The sequence below is a fragment of the Bos taurus genome, chromosome 10 (assembly GCF_002263795.3).
Source record: "Bos taurus isolate L1 Dominette 01449 registration number 42190680 breed Hereford chromosome 10, ARS-UCD2.0, whole genome shotgun sequence".
Lineage (NCBI taxonomy): Eukaryota > Metazoa > Chordata > Mammalia > Artiodactyla > Bovidae > Bos > Bos taurus.
The window spans coordinates 11494774-11512909 of record NC_037337.1 but is presented as its reverse complement, the minus strand read 5'-3'; the positions used below and the strand labels follow the sequence as shown (position 1 = coordinate 11512909).

The window sequence follows — 18136 nt, the reverse complement described above, 5'->3', positions numbered from 1 at the left end:
TTCGTTCAGCTAATGATAAAATACTCATAAATAACACTTTACACTTGCCTTATTCCTCATACTAGACACGTATATGTAGCAATATTTACATGTATACAAATAAGCTGCTCAAACAACACTATCACTTTACACCCATTAGGATGGCTATTATCAAAAAAAACCCCAAAAAACAAACAAACAAAAAAACACAGAAAACAGCAAGTGTTAGCAATTTTAGTGAAGTCATTCAGTCATGTCTGACTCTTTGCGACCCCATGGACTATAGCCTGCCAGGCTCTTCCATTCATGGCATTTTCCAGGCAAGAATACTGGAGTGGGTTGCCATTTCCTTCTCCAGGAGATCTTCCCGACCCAGGGATCGAACCTGGGTCTCCTGCACTGCAGGCAGACTCTTTAATGTCTGAGCCATCAGGGAAACCCCTGTGTTAGCAAAGATGTGGAGAAACTGGAACCCTTGTACACTGCAAGTGAGAAAGTAAAATGGTACAGTCAGTGTAGAAGACAGCATCAGTTCAGTCCAGTCGCTTAGTAGTGTCCAACTCTTTGCGATCCCTAGACTAAAGCACACCAGGCCTCCTTGTCCATCACCAACTCCCAGAGCCCACTCAAACTCATGTCCAACATGTAGGTGATGCCATCCAACCATCTCATCCTCTGTCGATCCCTTCTCCTCCTGCCTTCAATCTTTCCCAGCATCAGGGTCTTTTCCAATGAGTCGGTTCTTTGCATCAGGTGGCCAAAGTATTGGCGTTTCAGCTTCAGCATCAGTCCTTCTAATGAATATTCAGGACTGATTTCCTTTAGGATTGACTGGTTGGATCTCCTTGCATTCCAAAGGACTCTCAAGAGTCTTATCCAACACCACAGTTCAAAAGCATCAATTCTTCAGCTCTCAGCTTTCTTTACAGTCCAACTCTCACATCCATATGTAACTACCAGGAAAACCATAGCTTTGACTAGACGGACCTTTGTTATATCTACTACTGTGGGCAAGAATCCCTTAGAAGAAATGGAGTAGCCCTCAGTCAACAAGAGTCCGAAATGCAGTACTTGGATGCAATCTCAAAAGAGACAGAATGATCTCTGTTTGTTTTCAAGGCAAATCATTCAATATCACAGTAATCCAAGTCTCTGCCCCAACCAGTAATGCTGAAGAAGCTGAAGTTGACAGTTCTATGAAGACCTATAAGACCTTCTAGAACTAACACCCAAGAAAGATGTCCTTTTTATTCTAGGGGACTGAAATGCAAAAGTAGGAAGTCAACAGATACCTGGAGTAACAGGCAAATTTGGCCTTGGAGTACAAAATGAAGCAGGGCAAAGGCTAACAGTTTTGCTAAGAGAACACACTGGTCATAGCAAACACCCTCTTCCAACAACACAAGAGAATACTCTAAACATGGACATCACCAGAGGGTCAATATCAAAATCAGATTGATTATATTCTTTGCAGCCAAAGATGGAGAAGTTCTATACAGTCAACAAAAACAAAACCAAGAACTGCCTGTGGCTCAGATCATGAACTCCTTATTGCCAAATTCAGAAGATAGCATGGTGTTGCTCAAATAATTGAACTAAGAATTACCAAATGATCCAGAAATTCTATTTCTAGGTATATACCCCAAAGAACTGAAAGTAGAGATTCAAACATAATTTGTACATCCATGTTCATAGCAGTATTATTCACAAGAGCCAGAAGGTGAAAATAACCCAGAAGTCAATCAACAGGTGAATGAATAAACCAAATGTAGTACACACATACAGTGGAATATTATTCAGTCTTTAAAAGAGATAAAAATCTAGTTCATGCTCCAATATAGATAACCTGGAAAATATGCTAAGTGAGATAAGCCAGACACAAAAGAACAAATATTATAAAGATTCCCCTTATATATGAAGTAACTAGAGTAGTCAAATCCATGGAGAAGGAAAGTAAAATAGTGACTTCCCATGGCTGAAGGGAGGGAGGAATAGGAATTTATTGTTTAATGAGCATGAAGTTTCAGTTTAGAAAGATGAAAAAGTTCTCGAGATGGATGGTGGTGATGGCTGTATAACAGGGTGAGTGTATTTAATGCCAATGAACTGTGCACTTAGAAATGGCTAAAATAAAATGGTAAATTTTATGTTATATATATTTTATCTCAATAAAAGAAAGTAAAATAAAAATATGTACTTTTAAAGGAAAAAAAATGCTTTCATTGAAAAGGATAAAATTCTCTGCTTTCAGAGTAGAATATTTCAAATTTTAATGCTCTCAGAACTCCTAAGCAAAGCCAGTGGTTTTGTTCAAATCCCTGCCAAGGAGGAAAATGAATACATCCTCAGAAAAGGGGAAAGACTGCATTTGTACCTCAATAAATTTCACTTTTTTAATACTACATACATAACTTTAGTTAAGACATAAGAAAAACAAATAATAAACCAAAAGGGACTTCCCTGGTGGTCCACTGGTTAAGAATCTACCTGCTAACACAGGAGACAGGGGTTCGATTCTTGGTCTGGGAAGATCCCACAGGCCATGGAGCAGCTAACCTGTGCACTCCAACTACTGAGTTATAGAGCCCACGAGCCTCAACTACTGAGCCTGAGTTCTGCAACTACGGAACGAGTGCGCCGAGAGCCTGTGCTCCACAACGGGAAGCCACCACCACGAGAGGACTGTGTGCCGCAGTGAAAGGAGCCTCCACTTGCTGCAACGAGAGAAAGTCTGCACAGCAACCAAGGCCCAGTACAGCCAATAAAAAATAAATAAAAATATCACACCAAAGAGCAATAGCTTTTACTACTCTCAGTAATAAATCAAGAGATTGTATTACCCATAAAATCTAAATTCTACTATTGTGAAGACAGAACAATTCAAAATAGGCTTTATAGTCATAAGTTTAGAGTTTTAGTATGTTGATTTTAAACAACGTTATATGGTGACTGCAGCCATGAAATTAAAAGATGCTTACTTCTTGGAAGGAAAGTTATGACCAACCTAGACAGCATATTGAAAAGCAGAGACATTACTTTGCCAACAAAGGTCCGTCTAGTCAAGGCTATGGTTTTTCCAGTGGTCATGTATGGATGTGAGAGTTGGACTGTGAAGAAAGCTGAGAGCTGAAGAATTGATGGTTTTGAACTGTGGTGTTGGAGAAGACTCTTGAGAGTCCCTTGGACGGCAAGGAGATCCAACCAGTCCATTCTAAAGGAGATCAGTCCTGGGTGTTCATTGGAGGACTGATGCTAAAGCTGAAACTCCAATACTTTGGCCTCCTTATGCGAAGAGCTGACTCATTGGAAAAGACTCTGATGCTGGGAGGGACTGGGGGCAGGAGGAGAAGGGGATGACAGAGGAAGAGATGGCTGGATGGCATCAGTGACTCGATGGACGTGAGTCTGAGTGAACTCCAGGAGTTGGTGATGGACAGGGAGGCCTGGCGTGCTGCGATTCATGGGGTCGCAAAGAGTCAGACACGACTGAGTGAACTGAACTGAACTGATATTTAACCTAAGGATTCAAATATTATTTTAGTTATATTGGACCCTTTCAAAAATTGCAATTATTCCAAAAACGTGACAGTTCTTAAATGTATAGACTGTTCTTACTGAGTGACAAGGCTTGACGGCACAATCCCTTCTTCCACACTGGTTGATATCATTCCAGAAAGGACATGGCCTTTTCAGGTTTACCTGCAAAATAAAATTAGAGAAAAGTTATAAAAATAAGAATCTCAAGATTGTAACAGACAGATGTTGAATTATGATACTATAACCTGGTCATGTTATCAGTTGCAATTATTCTACTTCATCCATTTACCAGTTGTCAAGTTTCAGTGATGGTATAAACGTAGCTGGTCTAAGCAAATTGGTAGACTTGGTCATAAAGACAAAATATGCTACTAAACAGTTCCTGAACAGATGGCAACTGGGAGCCAAAGTAGTTCATGTCATCACTGCTCAACTTACAGTCTTTTTTTTTTTTTCAACTCGAAGACTTTCAATGAAAGTAATAGCTAACAGACAATTGTGAACACAGAGTGTACTGCATAGTCCAATGATTAGGTTTTCTATACTCTTTCAACAGATATCTCAAGATAAAACGTCACAAGTTACTTGTTAAAATAATACTGGTCAGAATAAAGTCATGCTTCTTAAAAATACTTCTTTTTTTAAATTAATTGGAGCAAATCTGATGTTTTGGAATGTTATGAACAACTCATGACTTCGATAACAATATAATAGTTTCTGTTCAGACTTCAATTTAACCAGCTAGATTCCAACACTAGAGTTCAAAACTCAGTTTTTGAAATTAAAAGTATTCAATGGGTCATTTCAGAACCATATGGTTCATTCTTATGAACTGTGTTTTCCTAATATAGCCTTGCTCAATTTTAAATAATGAACACAATTTTGAAGGTCAGTGATTCCTAAGAAAATGTAATTATCCATTTAAGCTTTAAGTATTCCTATACCACCCCACAAATTTTTAAATACCTTGTAATATCTAAAGTAGTCACTTTCCAGGAGTTTTTGAAGTCTTGGGAAAAGCCTGTAGTTATTAAATTTATCAATGGTTTCAACATCACAGGTACAATCATCCAAGTAACCACTAACCTGTTACAAAGAAAATGGAGTATTATATCAAAATATCATAGACACAACAGAGTTTTTTCCTCACATGGTTATGATAAAAGAGCCCTTTACTCAACCAGCCCCTAGCCTCTTGCCTCCATATAATTTTCTGAGCTGGGAGATGGCCATAATTGAGTAATGCTATTGCTCTTACTATATACCTATAGGAATGCAGTGGATACCATTTGTAGGGAGGGTGTACTGAGCTCAAAATGATACACATATTCCCAAAGAGTTGGTTCCCTGCAGCCACTCAGTATCCCCACCCCACCCTCCAGACTGACCGGGGGTGGGCTTCTAATCCAAAACGAGTCATTGTCTCCACTCCAGGACCCTGGAATTGAGGCTAAGAAGGAGCGATGTCTCCCCATGTCACTAAAGAAGTAAACTCAGACCATGTTCCATCACGTGAACTGAGGAACACATAAGCCAGCTAGCTGGCAGAGAGAGGAGAGATTCTACAGAAGAATCAGAAGAAGCAGAAGTAGAAGATGGAGAACATATGCTAGCTGAATTCCCTAGAGGTTGCCTGCTCCCACTTCTACCATCTTTCCTGAAGGCATTACCACCCTTGAATTCTTTGAGACCCAGTATTCCTATAATTCAGTTGTCTCTGTCTTTCCTTTTAGTTTCCAACAGGATGTGTAGGTCACAGACAAGGTTGGTAAATGTAAGAAGTGATACTGAATTTATAAGTGAAACAATAATTTGTTTTAAGGATATAACAACCCTCAAATATTGGCCTTGATAAATTTTATAGATTTGAAATAATGCTAAAAATTACTTATCATCAGCAACACTGAGATGGCAAATTAACCCACAAAGCCAATCCTGATCTTCAAATGTTTAAAACCAATGTCCTAATTGTATTTAAGAAATCAAATTATTAAATCATATTATAATCATATGCAGTGGGAAAACATACTATAATCAGACAATGTTATCAATTGTGAAGGTAAAATTCTGAGATATTTATTTGGGATTAGGCAAACGTCTAACAGAATTAATTAAGCATTGCCTTAAATAAGTAAAAAACACATTATGGCTTTTTAAGTAACTTAAAAATTTTTTTTAATATACAGCATGCTGCAGAAAAGAGATCCTTAGACTTTGGCCTGAATATCTGCATTATAAACTACTTTGGATTATATTTCTGGGAGATGTATTGCCAATAAAATAATAACTTAAAAGTCTATTGGTAAGGAAGCAAATAAAGAATAATTCATTGAAATACTGAATTTAGGTGTTCTCCTTTTGGAATATGTAAAATCCTACACTATCTTTTAATTTTAAAACATCACAAAACAGTAAGGGAAATTTTCACCTAAGAAATAAGAATACTCGGAATGATGAGAGCAATATTCAAGAGATAAGTTGTTTGTTTGTTTGTTTTTTATCCAATTTGCCTAGTCTTATTTGTTTTGGACTAAAGAATTCAGTTTCTAGAAATCTGAGCTGCATATTTTCTCACTGTAATAACTATTTTCATTTCATATGCAAATGAGTCCTTGTTTCCTGCTAAAAATTTTCTCAGTATACAATAATCTTACAATAATCTTAGAGTCCTAATTCTGGGTACCAACAAAACAAAAGTGCTTCTGTGCGTGTGTGTCTAAGTTGCTCAGTCGTGTCCAACTCTTTGTAGCTCCATGGACTGTAGACTGCCAGGCTCCTCTATCCATGGAATTCTCCAGGCAAGAATACTGGAGTGGGTTGCCATTCCCTTCTCCAGAGGATCTTCCGGACCCAGGGATTGAACCTGGGTCTCCTGCATTGCAGGCAGATTTTTTACCACCATGAAGGAAGCCCAAAGTGCTTCTAACATAGATGATTTGATTTTTCATGCCTCTTTCTTTTTGTGCTTTCAAGGCAAAACTTCTAAGAACATAAAATAAGCTACTGTTTCTCCCCTTGGATACAAATTATTACACAAAGAATAATAGGCCCAAAGGCTGCAAAGGCCAAAGGGACAGGGGACAGAGAGTCACATTAAATCACAGAAGAAAAAACACAAACAGACTGAAGAAGAAGGGTTTGAGGCAATCCATTTCTCCCCCTGAGGAATTCATTTTTAAGGTAAAAAACTATCTTCCTCTCTTTTGGGAAGCTCCCCTAAGGTACCACTCACCCCGAGCTGGGTTAACTGTCTCTCCCAAGAGCTCCCACCACACTCCACATACTCCTACACAAGAATGACCTCACTGTACTGAATGTATCTATATTTCACTCCCTCTCACTAGAGTTAAGAACCCTGAGAGCAAATTCATGTTTGTTCATTTTTGTATGCCTGGGACTGAGCACTGTACTTCTAGAAAGCACACAGTAGATGCTCAACGATTTTTTTGGTTTGGATTGGTGAATAAATGAATGAAAGCTGTCCACTGTCACTCTGATTCACTGGAGCCCAGCACCGCGCTGCCTAATTGTAAGTAGGCACTTTCATGTCACCTATACTGGAGGTGAGTGCCCCAGGCCATGCCAGGTCAAAGGACAGAAGGCACTCACGGGAGAATGAAAGCAAGCAGCAAAGAAACAAATCTCTGGGTCCAATATTCTGCTGATCACATCCTAATTACAAAGAAAGTGATAAGAAGCTCCAAACCAGAAAGAAATACATGATACCTCCAAAGCAGAGGTGGATTATAACCTAGAGGCCACTGAGAAGAGAAAGCAGGACAATGGTCGATTTAGAAATCTTCTGCCCCTTACCTTAGATATTAAGTGGGAGGTATTATCAACTACAATTCAGCTCGAAGGGCAGCTAAGGAGGTGGAACAGGGGTGACAGGAGCTTCACTGGATGGAAGAGTCCAGCAAAGGAGAGGCAGGAAGATACTTGGAAATCCAAACCATCTGACTGTTCGGAGAAGCTTGCCAACAGGCAGCAGAACCTGATCCCTGGAAGGAAGTCTAGGAGGTATGATACCAGACCCAGTTCTAGAAATTAAAGAACCATGTATGTTACCAGAACAGTCTCAGGAAAAGTCTAAGGTAGAATTCCAGTTAATGGACCCAGAGCAGAACCTTGAAAATGAAGCAGAGTCCTATTACCTAAACTAAGACCAAAAGATGGGTGCTGATATATAAGAAGGATGGCTTGGTGCTGTCCTTCAGAATGTGCTATGGGGGCATAAGTAACCACTATCATATCTCCCAAAGTGAAACAGAACTGTGGCCCTACCATAAGAATTTGAATTTTTAAAAAAATGCACTCCCCTATCTGCTCCCACAACACACACAAGTGACTAATGAATGCCAAAATGTGCAGCTTGCTGCTCTGGGCTTCAGGTAATAATCAGCCTTGGCGGGGCAGGAGGCCAAATGAATAGGAAGCAATGGAAAGGCCCTTGCTGAGGGGTGGTAGCTATATGGACCGAAGTAGGCCTAACACTATTCAATCCTGGTCTTTTAAGAGTAGGGAAGCCTTTGAAGGCCTTACATTGCTTTCTTCCAAGCAACCCAGCAATCCCCTTCTCCCACCCTCGAGGGGAGGCAGTGTGTAACAACAGGGTTAGCAGGCAGGCTCTGGAGTTAGGCCTTCTAGGGTTGAGTCTCATCCCTGATACTTCTTAGTTGTTGACATTCCCCATGCTTTTCAACCTAATGGCTCAGCAGTAAAGAGTTCACCTGCAATGCAGGATACTCAGGAGACCAGGGTTTGATTCCCGGGTCAGGAAGATCCGCTGAAGGAGGAAATGGCAACCCATTCCAATTTTCTTGCCAGGACAATCCCATGGACAGAGGAGCCTGGCGAACTACAGTCCATGGGGTAGCAAAGAGTCGGACACAACTGAGTGACTAACACTTTCAATTTCCTATCTGAGTACAAAAATACTGAGGCAGTCAAAAAGTTTGTTGGAATTTTTCCATAAGAAACTATGGAAAAACCTGAATGAACTTTTTGGCGAACCCAACAGAATAGTAGCTCTCATCTCAAAGAGTTCATATCAGGATAAAATGACCTAGAGTAAAGCCCAGTAAATGCTGATCATTATTATTACCCTCAGTTCAGTTCAGTCACTCAGTCGTGTCCGACGCTTTTCGACCCTGTGAATCGCAGCATGCCAGGCCTCCCTGTCCATCACCAACTCCTGGAGTTCACTCAGACTCACGTCCATCAAGTCAGTGATGCCATCCAGCCATCTCATCCTCTGTCGTCCCCTTTTCCTCCTGCCCCCAGTCCCTCCCAGCATCAGAGCCCTTTCCAATGAGTCAACTCTTCGCATGAGGTGGCCAAAGTACTGGAGTTTCAGCTTTAGCATCATTCCTTCCAAAGAAATCCCAGGGCTGATCTCCTTCAGAATCAGACTGGTTGGATCTCCTTGCAGTCCAAGGGACTCTCAAGCGTCTTCTCCAACACCACAGTTCAAAAGCATCAATTCTTCAGCACTCAGCCTTCTTTACAGTCCAACTCTCACATCCATACATGACCACTGGAAAAACCATAGCCTTGACTAGACGAACCTTTGTTGGCAAAGTAATGTCTCTGCTTTTGAATACGCTATCTAGGTTGGTCATAACTTTTCTTCCAAGGAGTAAGCGTCTTTTAATTTCATGGCTGCAGTCACCATCTGCAGTGATTTTGGAGCCCAAACAAATAAAGTCTGACACTGTTTCCACTGTTTCCCCATCTATTTCCCATGAAGTGATGGGACCGGATGCCATGATCTTCGTTTTCTGAATGTTGAACTTTAAGCCAACTTTTTCACTCTCCACTTTCACTTTCATCAAGAGGCTTTTGAGTTCCTCTTCACTTTCTGCCATAAGGGTGGTGTCATCTGCATATCTGAGGTTATTGATATTTCTCCCAGCAATCTTGATTCCAGCTTGTGTTTCCTCCAGCCCAGCGTTTCTCATGATGTACTCTGCATATAAGTTAAATAAGCAGGGTGACAAGATACAGCCTTGACGTACTCCTTTTCCTATTTGGAACCAGTCTGTTCTATGTCCAGTTCTAACTGTTGCTTCCTGACCTGCATACAGATTTCTCAAGAGGCAGGTCAGGTGGTCTGGTATTCCCATCTCTTTCAGAATTTTCCACAGTTTATTGCTCTACCACTGCTTAAGTGTTTCCAGTGATAGGGATCTTAACTATTCCCCTAAAGCACCCTACAACATTGTTTTTTTAATGAACAAGATTTAAAAAAAAAAAAAAAAGCCAAGTTTGCAGTTAAAATTCTCCAAAAATTTTACATCTGTAGCCCACAGAACCGACAATCAAAAGTTAACTCCACTACTTTCTCCATTGACTCTGATCGGTTTGAACCAAATTCCAAAATATAAAAGGCAAGGGAAACGAAAATAACACTGGTCTGCTTGTTCTCAAGTTTTTGGATACAGGTATCCTTTACTTTGCAACAAAAGACAAAATAAAAAACACTATCAAAATAGTTTTTTTTCCTAAAGAGTTTTCTTGTGTCCTAAAAACTTCCAGTCCTACCATAGACTATTATTTTTTTTGCAAAGCACTGTAAGAGTATACTCCTCATACTTGAATGAAACAGCTTTTAAAGTGCTCAAAATGTGCTTTACTTGGCAAAGAACTTTAGTTGCACTTAATGTTACTGAGTTTTGTGACCATTAAAACATACACACAAACACACACACATTCATTCGTTGACAGAGCAGACTGGAACAACTCTGTCAAAAGAAAGCGTAGACGCACCAAAAAGACTCTATCCTGGGTAGTAGGCAATTTTCTAAGGACATAAAACACTAAGAGCAATTTCTGCTTTAAAGTCTTGGTCTTGCTATAACTAGAATCATTGTTAAATGACCCAAAGCATAGCGACCAACATGAAACACACTTTGCCACATGCTTTGTTCAGAAAATGCTGGAATGCAGGTGGCATTCGGAGCCAATGACATCTCTCCAATATAACCTGTTTCAAAGATCCCTCTGATTAACTTTTAATCCTGGGCTTATTTCCACCCACCACCCAACATATTTTTAAGTGTCTTTTCCATTGTCCTGCCACTCTGACTAAGACAAACTTTTTTAAAATTGACCTGAACAAGACACCCAGACAGGTAAAATACATATACATAGAGTCTATCCACAGTGCGTCCCAAGCAAGAAATAATCCACTTCTGACGTAGCCATTTTGGATTATCCAAACTATTCCCCTTTCATTAGGCTGATGGAGATTTACTGAATTCAAAGAAGTGGACCTGAGTGTTTATTAGCACTAACTATACTGAGTGACAAAACATTCTGAGCATAAAAGTTTACAAACACATTTCTAATTAATTTCCCTGAAAAAGGTGTCCATACTGCCTCCATACCTGGCTTCAATATCTCTTCTTGAGATGATTTCTTTAAAATGCATCCTGGGATTCTATGAATTGGGACTAATGTTCAGTTATATTCATTCTCTCTAATGGTGCATAATGAGAAAATAATTGTCGAAAAGAAATAAACTCTGAAAAATCTTCACTTACTTCAAGCCCATACCTGCTACAATACTATTTTAATTTAAAGGAAGGGTGAGTCCTTATTTACAGGATTTTTACACGAAACTGTTCATGTGTTAGACTTCACTGACTTGTATACAAAAGGTTTAAAAAAAAGCCAATTTTCTGTATAAGAAAAAATTTTTTTAACATTTTTTAACATAATGATATGAGTGGCAGTTACGAGGGGGATGAGGAATGTACAAGGGAGACTCATAACTTCCAGAAAACTGGTCACTAATTGTGGGCAACTAAACTGAAGCACTATTCTCAAAAGAACTTATAACATACAGTGAAAATGGTTTTACTAGGATGTGATATCAACTAACAGGCATATGCAATAACTAAGTTTAAAGATTCACTGGCGGGGGGGGAAATGCATTGGGAGCTATCAGCCCATTTTTAATTAAGAATATACTTCAGCTAGTGTAGCATTCACATATTTGCTAAGCACCAATTATGCACCTCATGCGAAGAGCTGACTCATTGGAAAAGACCCTGATGCTGGGAGGGACTGGGGGCAGGAGGAGAAGGGGACGACAGAGGATGAGATGGCTGGATGGCATCACCGACTCGATGACGTGAGTCGAGTGACTCGGAGTTGCGATGGACAGGGGCCTGGAGTATACTCAGGTGTAGCATTCAAATTTGTAACACATTATGCCCTATGGAGAGCTGATTGGAAAGACCCTGATGACGGGCAGAGGAGAGGGACACAGAGGATGAATGGCTGATTCACGACTCGATGGACGTGAGTCTGAAGACTCGGAGTGCGATGGACAGGAGCTGCGTGCTGCAATATGGGGCAAGACTCGACACATGAAGACTACTGATGAACTGAATTATGTATCAGTCTCTGTATTCTGGAGTGGCAAGAATTGATACTAAATTGTAATTTTCTAATTAACTTTTGATCTCTCAAAGTCTGTTCACATTAGGCCTCAATAAATGCCTGCTGAATTCAGTCCAATTATTTGTAGAGCTTTGCACATACTTCATTGGCTTTCTGAGGTCCAATAACTACATGCTGCTGCTAAGTTGCTTTAGTGTGTCCGATTCTCTGCAACCCTATGATTGTAGCCCGCCAGGCTCCTTCATCCACAGGATTCTCCAGGCAAGAATACTAGAGTGGGTGGCCATGCCCTCCTCCAGGGGATCTTCAACCCAGGGATCACCTGTGTCTCCTGCATTGCAGGAGGATTCTTTCACCCCTGACCTACCACAGAAGCCCTAAATACATGCTGCCCTGGGTCAAATCAGAACCCTCATGTACAACAAGCCAGGCGCCCACGCAGCAGTGGTGAGGAGTGATGGTGTGGTAACTCAAGGCAGAAGTGGTAAGGACAGGCAACAGGAAGGAAGATAGGGCTACAACTAGCAACAAAAAAAGAATCAAAAGGACTCTGTGGCCAATGCTAATAGAACCAGAGAAGATTTGAACTTTTATTGCCAAACCTTAGGTGAAAATTTGCTTTTTTAGTTTCCAGCATGGACAGAGGAGCCTGGTGGGCTGCAGTCCATGGGGTCGCAAAGGTCGGACAGGACTGAGCGACTTCACTTTCCCTTTTCACTTTCATGCATTGGAGAAGGAAATGGCAACCCACTCCAGTGTATTGCCTGGAGAATCCCAGGGACGGCGGAGCCTGGTGGGCTGCCGTCTATGGGGTCACACAGAGTCGGACACGACTGAAGCGACTTAACAGCAGCAGCAATATTTATTAACTAAAACAAAAAAAGAATACTGAGGATCCCCGCCTCTCCTCAAGCCGCAAAGAACATGATTTACTAAACTGTGAGCTCTTCAGGGTGAGAATTATGCCACTGTATTTCTGTATTACAAATTCTCAGATCAATTTACGTTGTGTTTATAAATGTTTGCTGAATGGATCATTTGCACCTTCCCTTTTCTTTCTCCACTTTTAAAATTTTATCTCTCCTTCTGATTTGGTCGATACATAGATGTCGATATGTTTGTCTCCATTTTTCTCTTCATGTTTATTTGTTACCATCCTCTTCCTCCTCTTCTCACCCCCATCCCTTCCATTACGGAAGGTTCCATAACCATAACGGAACTAAGTAAGTTAACAGTAAAATCTACTTAAAAGGAACAATTTGGATACCCATCCCTCAATGTTATATAAAATGTCGTTTTTATCAACAGAAATCAACCAAAAGGTGACTTTTAATGACATTAAAATATCACATCTCGTGGATGCCAAAAACCTGTACGTTTCTTTAAATATTTTGCTCAAGGAATCCACATGTCTTACTAACCGAAGGAAATAATTATAATAAGCTTGTAATCATACTTGTACACTGAGGACCGGTCTCCCAATTGGGACCAGCAATACGGATGCCGCGGTTAAAGAGTTCCACTACACTCAGGAAAAGGAAAGGACACAGGGCAACCGCGGCCCCAAAGACACCAGGCAGTTGAGCTTAAGACACTGAAAAGCCACACGAAGCCATCTGAGGGCAGCCCCCTTCAAAAGTCTGTCCTGACCAGAAAGGGTGGAGAAGGGACCCAGCAGAGGCACAGCCCACGCTGTTCCAAGCCAAATTGGAAGTTAAAAAGACCCAGGTTCTGTGAAAATAACAAACTGTGTGTGTGTGTGTGTGTGTGTGTGTTCTGTGAAAATAATAAATAGTGTGTGCACAAACCAACTAGGTAGAAACAGACAACGGTGTACCCATACCTCTCGCCCCAAGCCTGATCAGAAGCGCGGGAGGGCGCCCTGACATCGGTTCAGGGTCTTCGGGTGGGGGACCTGCTCACACCAACCCAGGAGAGCTGCAGAGGACCCAGCCCCGGCCAGGGAGCAAAAGCACAAGGGGCTTCTCCCGGAAGGGTGGAGAAATAAAGACACACTTCCCGCGCCCCACCTGCCCGGGCGCGCGGGGCGCAGCGCAAGGCGCAGCCAGGGGTCCCGGGACCTGCAGCCCCGCCGCGCATACCCCTTACCTGGCAGAAGCACCTCTGCGCCGCCGTCTCTGAGGGCTGCTGCTCGCCGTGGCCCAAGCCCAGCAACCCCACGGCGACCAAGAAGCCGATCAGGAAGCCCCAGCGGCGGCCCATAGCCGCTCCAGCCGCTTGTCGTGCCGCGCCTCGGAATCCCCAGCGCTCGCGAGCAGGCCGTGCGTCCGCAGATGAAGCCCGCGCGGGCCAGCCCCCGGCCGCGCCCCACCTCCCGGCCGCCTCCCAGGCCCGCCCTCGTCTCTCCTTCCTCTCAGAAGCCGCCACCTCTCGCTGCAGCCTGCGGACGTGCCGGGGCGCCCGCGCGGGCCGCCCGGGACCTGAGGCCCGCTTCCTCCCCGCGCGTGTGGCTGACGCACCAACCCTCTTCCCGACTCCGCCTAGCCCGGAGAGCCGCGCCCGCCCCCGCCCCGAGTCCCCTGAACGCCCCGGGCTTTTGACCAGGCTGCCGCCAGCAGCTCCGCGCGGGAGTCGGGATCCTCCCAGCTCCGCGAGCCCGAGCCAAAGCCGGAGGGGTCTGTGTCTCCCGGCAGGGCCCCGCCCTAGCCTCCTCATTCCTGGCCAATCCTTCCGTATCTCAATGCGAGGAAATCAAACCGTGAATTACGTGTCCAAGGTGGCCCTGGCTGAGTCATAAAGCTGAAAAGGATACTTGTGATCATCAATACCAGGGCTACGTATGTTGATTTTCTAGTAGTCACATCAAAAGAGCAAAAAGAAGCAGGTGAAATTAATTTTAATAATAGATTTATTGAAACCAATATATGCAAAATATTTCAAAAAAAACTCAATATTCAACGATTCATAATATATTTTACATTTTTAACTTTGAAATCTGTCATGTATTTTATACAAACTAGCCACATTTCATAGTCAAGTGTGGACCGAGGTGGGAGATCACTCTATTTTATAGGAGGAAACAGGCCCAGAGAGGTGAAGGGATATGACCTAGGCCTGGCAGCTGGCGTGAGACAGCCAGGTCTTCTGAGATCAGCCCCGGGACTGGTCCGTCAGCTTTTTTTGTTTGTTTCTTAAAGGATATACTTTTCAAGGTGAAACTGGAAAGCTCTCCAATGTCTTACACATTGCATTAAAAGTTAAAATATTTCCGTTTATTTTTTGGTAAACCATTTTTTGTTTTTTCTTAAGAAGTCATCACTTATTGACTTAACTCTAGAGTATGGTAGACCTAAAATAGGTTTTATACTCCTATTTTTCTAACTGAGAAAAATAGGCATAAAATTTATATACATTATTAAAAATCACTTAGTGTGATAGAGGTGAGACTCATGCCCTCTGCTCTGTCCATCGATGCCAGTGAACATGTAATTAAAAAGTCACCAGTCATCTGATACCCTGGTGGACCAGAGTAGCTCTGATCCTAGTATTTATAACATGCTGCTGCTAAGTCGCTTCAGTCGTGTCCGACTCTGTGCGACCCCATAGACGGCAGCCCACCAGGCTCCCCCGTCCCTGGGATTCTCCAGGCAAGAACACTGGAGCGGGTTGCCATTTCCTTCTCCAATGCATGAAAGTGAAAAGTGAAAGTGAAGTCGCTCAGTCGTGTCCAACTCTTCGAGACCCCATGGACTGCAGCCTACCAGGCTCCACTGTCCATGGGATTTTCCAGGCAAGAGTACTGGAGTGGGGTGCCATTTCCTTCTCTTCTACAACATGCATGTTAATACAATCACTCTCTTTTTACCTGGAAAGTTGTCTTTTCATTATACTGTGTATGGGTTCTCATATCCCTCTAGGGACAGACCTAACTCATTAGATCCCTTATTATGGGTCTTCTTGGTTTCCTTTTCACCTGGTTCCAATGTCTAAATTAATTTCAATTCAATAAACTTACACTCTGCCAGAATGAGCCTGACATCAGAGATACAGAGATGTATGAAAACCAGTCCCTGCACGTGGATGGACACCCCATGGACTTTAGCATGTCATCTTTTATGACAGTTTTACTTTATGTCTCTATTACTGAATTGTGATCTCTTTTAACTCCCTAAACAGGGATTATGCCTGTGACTCCCGAAAATATTTGCATGCACTTGTAAAAATGAATGAATATATTTCATATGGCTAGAGTATTAACAGGCTTCCCTGGTGGCTCAGACAGTAAAGAATCTGCCTGCAATGCAAGAGACCCGGGTTCGATCTCTGGGTCAGGAAGATCCTCTGGAGAAGGGAATGGCAACCCACTCCAGTATTCTTGCCTGGAGAATTCCATGGACAAAGGAGCCTGGCAGTCTACAGTCCATGGGGTTGAAAGGAGTTACACACGATTGAGTGACTTTCATTTTCAGAGCATTAATGTCTGAAGATTAAGCTATCAAAATGAGAGACACCATATGAAAAAGGGGAAACTAAATAAACCCTAAAATTTCAGAAAGAAGCAATCTCAACATGAATCAGCTCTGAATTTCATGCTGATGTAATAGCCCGAAATTTGGAAGAGTTTAAAAACATCAATATTCCCATGAAAAAGGCTCTATTCTATGACTTAAAACTCTTGCCCAGAACAGATTTCTAGCAAACATATCAGAAGCAATCACCATTTAAAATAATCTTTTTTACTTTATTGTCTGCCCCCAGCCCGCCTTATTGAAGTATAATTGACAAATAAAATTGTAAGATAATTAAAGAGTATATCTTGGTGATTTGACATACATAGACATTGTGAAAGGATTTCCGCCATCAAGTTAACACATTTATCATCTTACATATTTATCCTTCTTCCCTCCCTTGGTGAGAGTATTTAAGTTCAACTCTCAGAAAATATCAGTGATACATTACAGTGTTATCGACTATGGCTGCCGTGTTACACAGTAGATCCCCTGACTTTATTCATCTTACGGCTAAAAGAATGAACCCTTTTACCAACCTCTTCCTGCTTTCCCCACCCTCTTGTCCCTGCCAACCACTTTTATACTCTCTGTTTCTATGAGTTTGACCTATTATTATTCTACATATGAGTGATGCCATGCGGTACTTGTCTTTGTCTAGTTATTTCACTTAACACAAAACTCTCAAGGCCCATGCATGTTGCAGCAAATGGCAGGACTTCCTTTCTCATGCGAAATAATAGTCTGCTGTATATGTATACCACATCTTCTTTATTCATTTATCCATTGGCAGACACTTAGGTTGTTTCCATACTTTGGCAATTGTGAATAATGCTGGGTGAATGTGGAAGTACAAATATCCAGGGAATCCCCTACTTGCCCAGTGGTTAAGACACTGTGCTTCCAATGCAGGGGGCACGGGTTTGAGTCCTGATTGGGAAAGTAAGATCCTACATGCTGTGTGGTGTCAAAAACAAACAAAAAGAAGTATAGATATCCAGGTATAAACCCAGAAGTGAGATTGCTGGATCTTACTTTATTGTCTTGATAATTATAATTATTCCTTCCACATTTGTAAGGGATTTTAGATTGTATAAAGGTTTTTACATATTTGAATGTTTTATACATATTACAACTATTACTGACATTTCCCTGGGAATTCTTCGGGTTGGTCCTTTGTGTGAGCTCACTTCTTCAACTCTGCCTGCTCTGGCATCATCTCGTCTATGTTAAGGCCCATGAAATAACCGATTAGTCATCAAATAACTATTTAAGGAGCATCCACAGGGTACATAGTTCAACCTTGGATTTCTGAAAGTCCAGCCTCTCATTTATTATAACTTCACTAAACAGTATCCAATGTTTTAGAGATGAACAAGGTCACCACCTTGTTATTCTAATACTAGCAATCATAACAATAACATGACTTAGATTTAATGTACACCGCATTTCTTGATGGAATTCTGATTACTCTGCAAATAACAGCTATTATTTTTTTTTAATGACCAAAGCAGGAAATGGCTTGAGGCCAGTTTCTCAAAATGGGACATGGAGATTTTTGTGAGAAGCTTCTAGCTACATAAAATAATTTCTGACATTGAATAGACCAGAAGGAAATGATTAAGGGAAAAAATGTGGTCAAGGAAAAAGATTGTGATGACACACAAGAGGAAGAAAGGCTAAGTAAACACCTAAAAGGTTTGTGCTGATATTTGGTTAGATCTATTTATGTAATATTTACT

At 41.7% G+C, this 18136-nt stretch overlaps 1 protein-coding gene across 2 annotated transcripts in view; it reads right to left on the bottom strand.

The window, feature by feature from the left end:
• Positions 1-14378, bottom strand: part of ERO1A (endoplasmic reticulum oxidoreductase 1 alpha) — a 53219-nt gene extending 38841 nt beyond the window's left edge. The window contains 3 exon segments of one of the 2 annotated variants that reach the window (NM_001103348.1): positions 3595-3678; positions 4483-4602; positions 14035-14378. In NM_001103348.1, coding sequence (NP_001096818.1) covers positions 3595-3678; positions 4483-4602; positions 14035-14148 — 318 coding nt within the window. In that variant the 5' untranslated portion in view covers positions 14149-14378. 2 annotated transcript variants of the gene reach the window in all.
• Positions 14379-18136: the final 3758 nt, after the last annotated feature.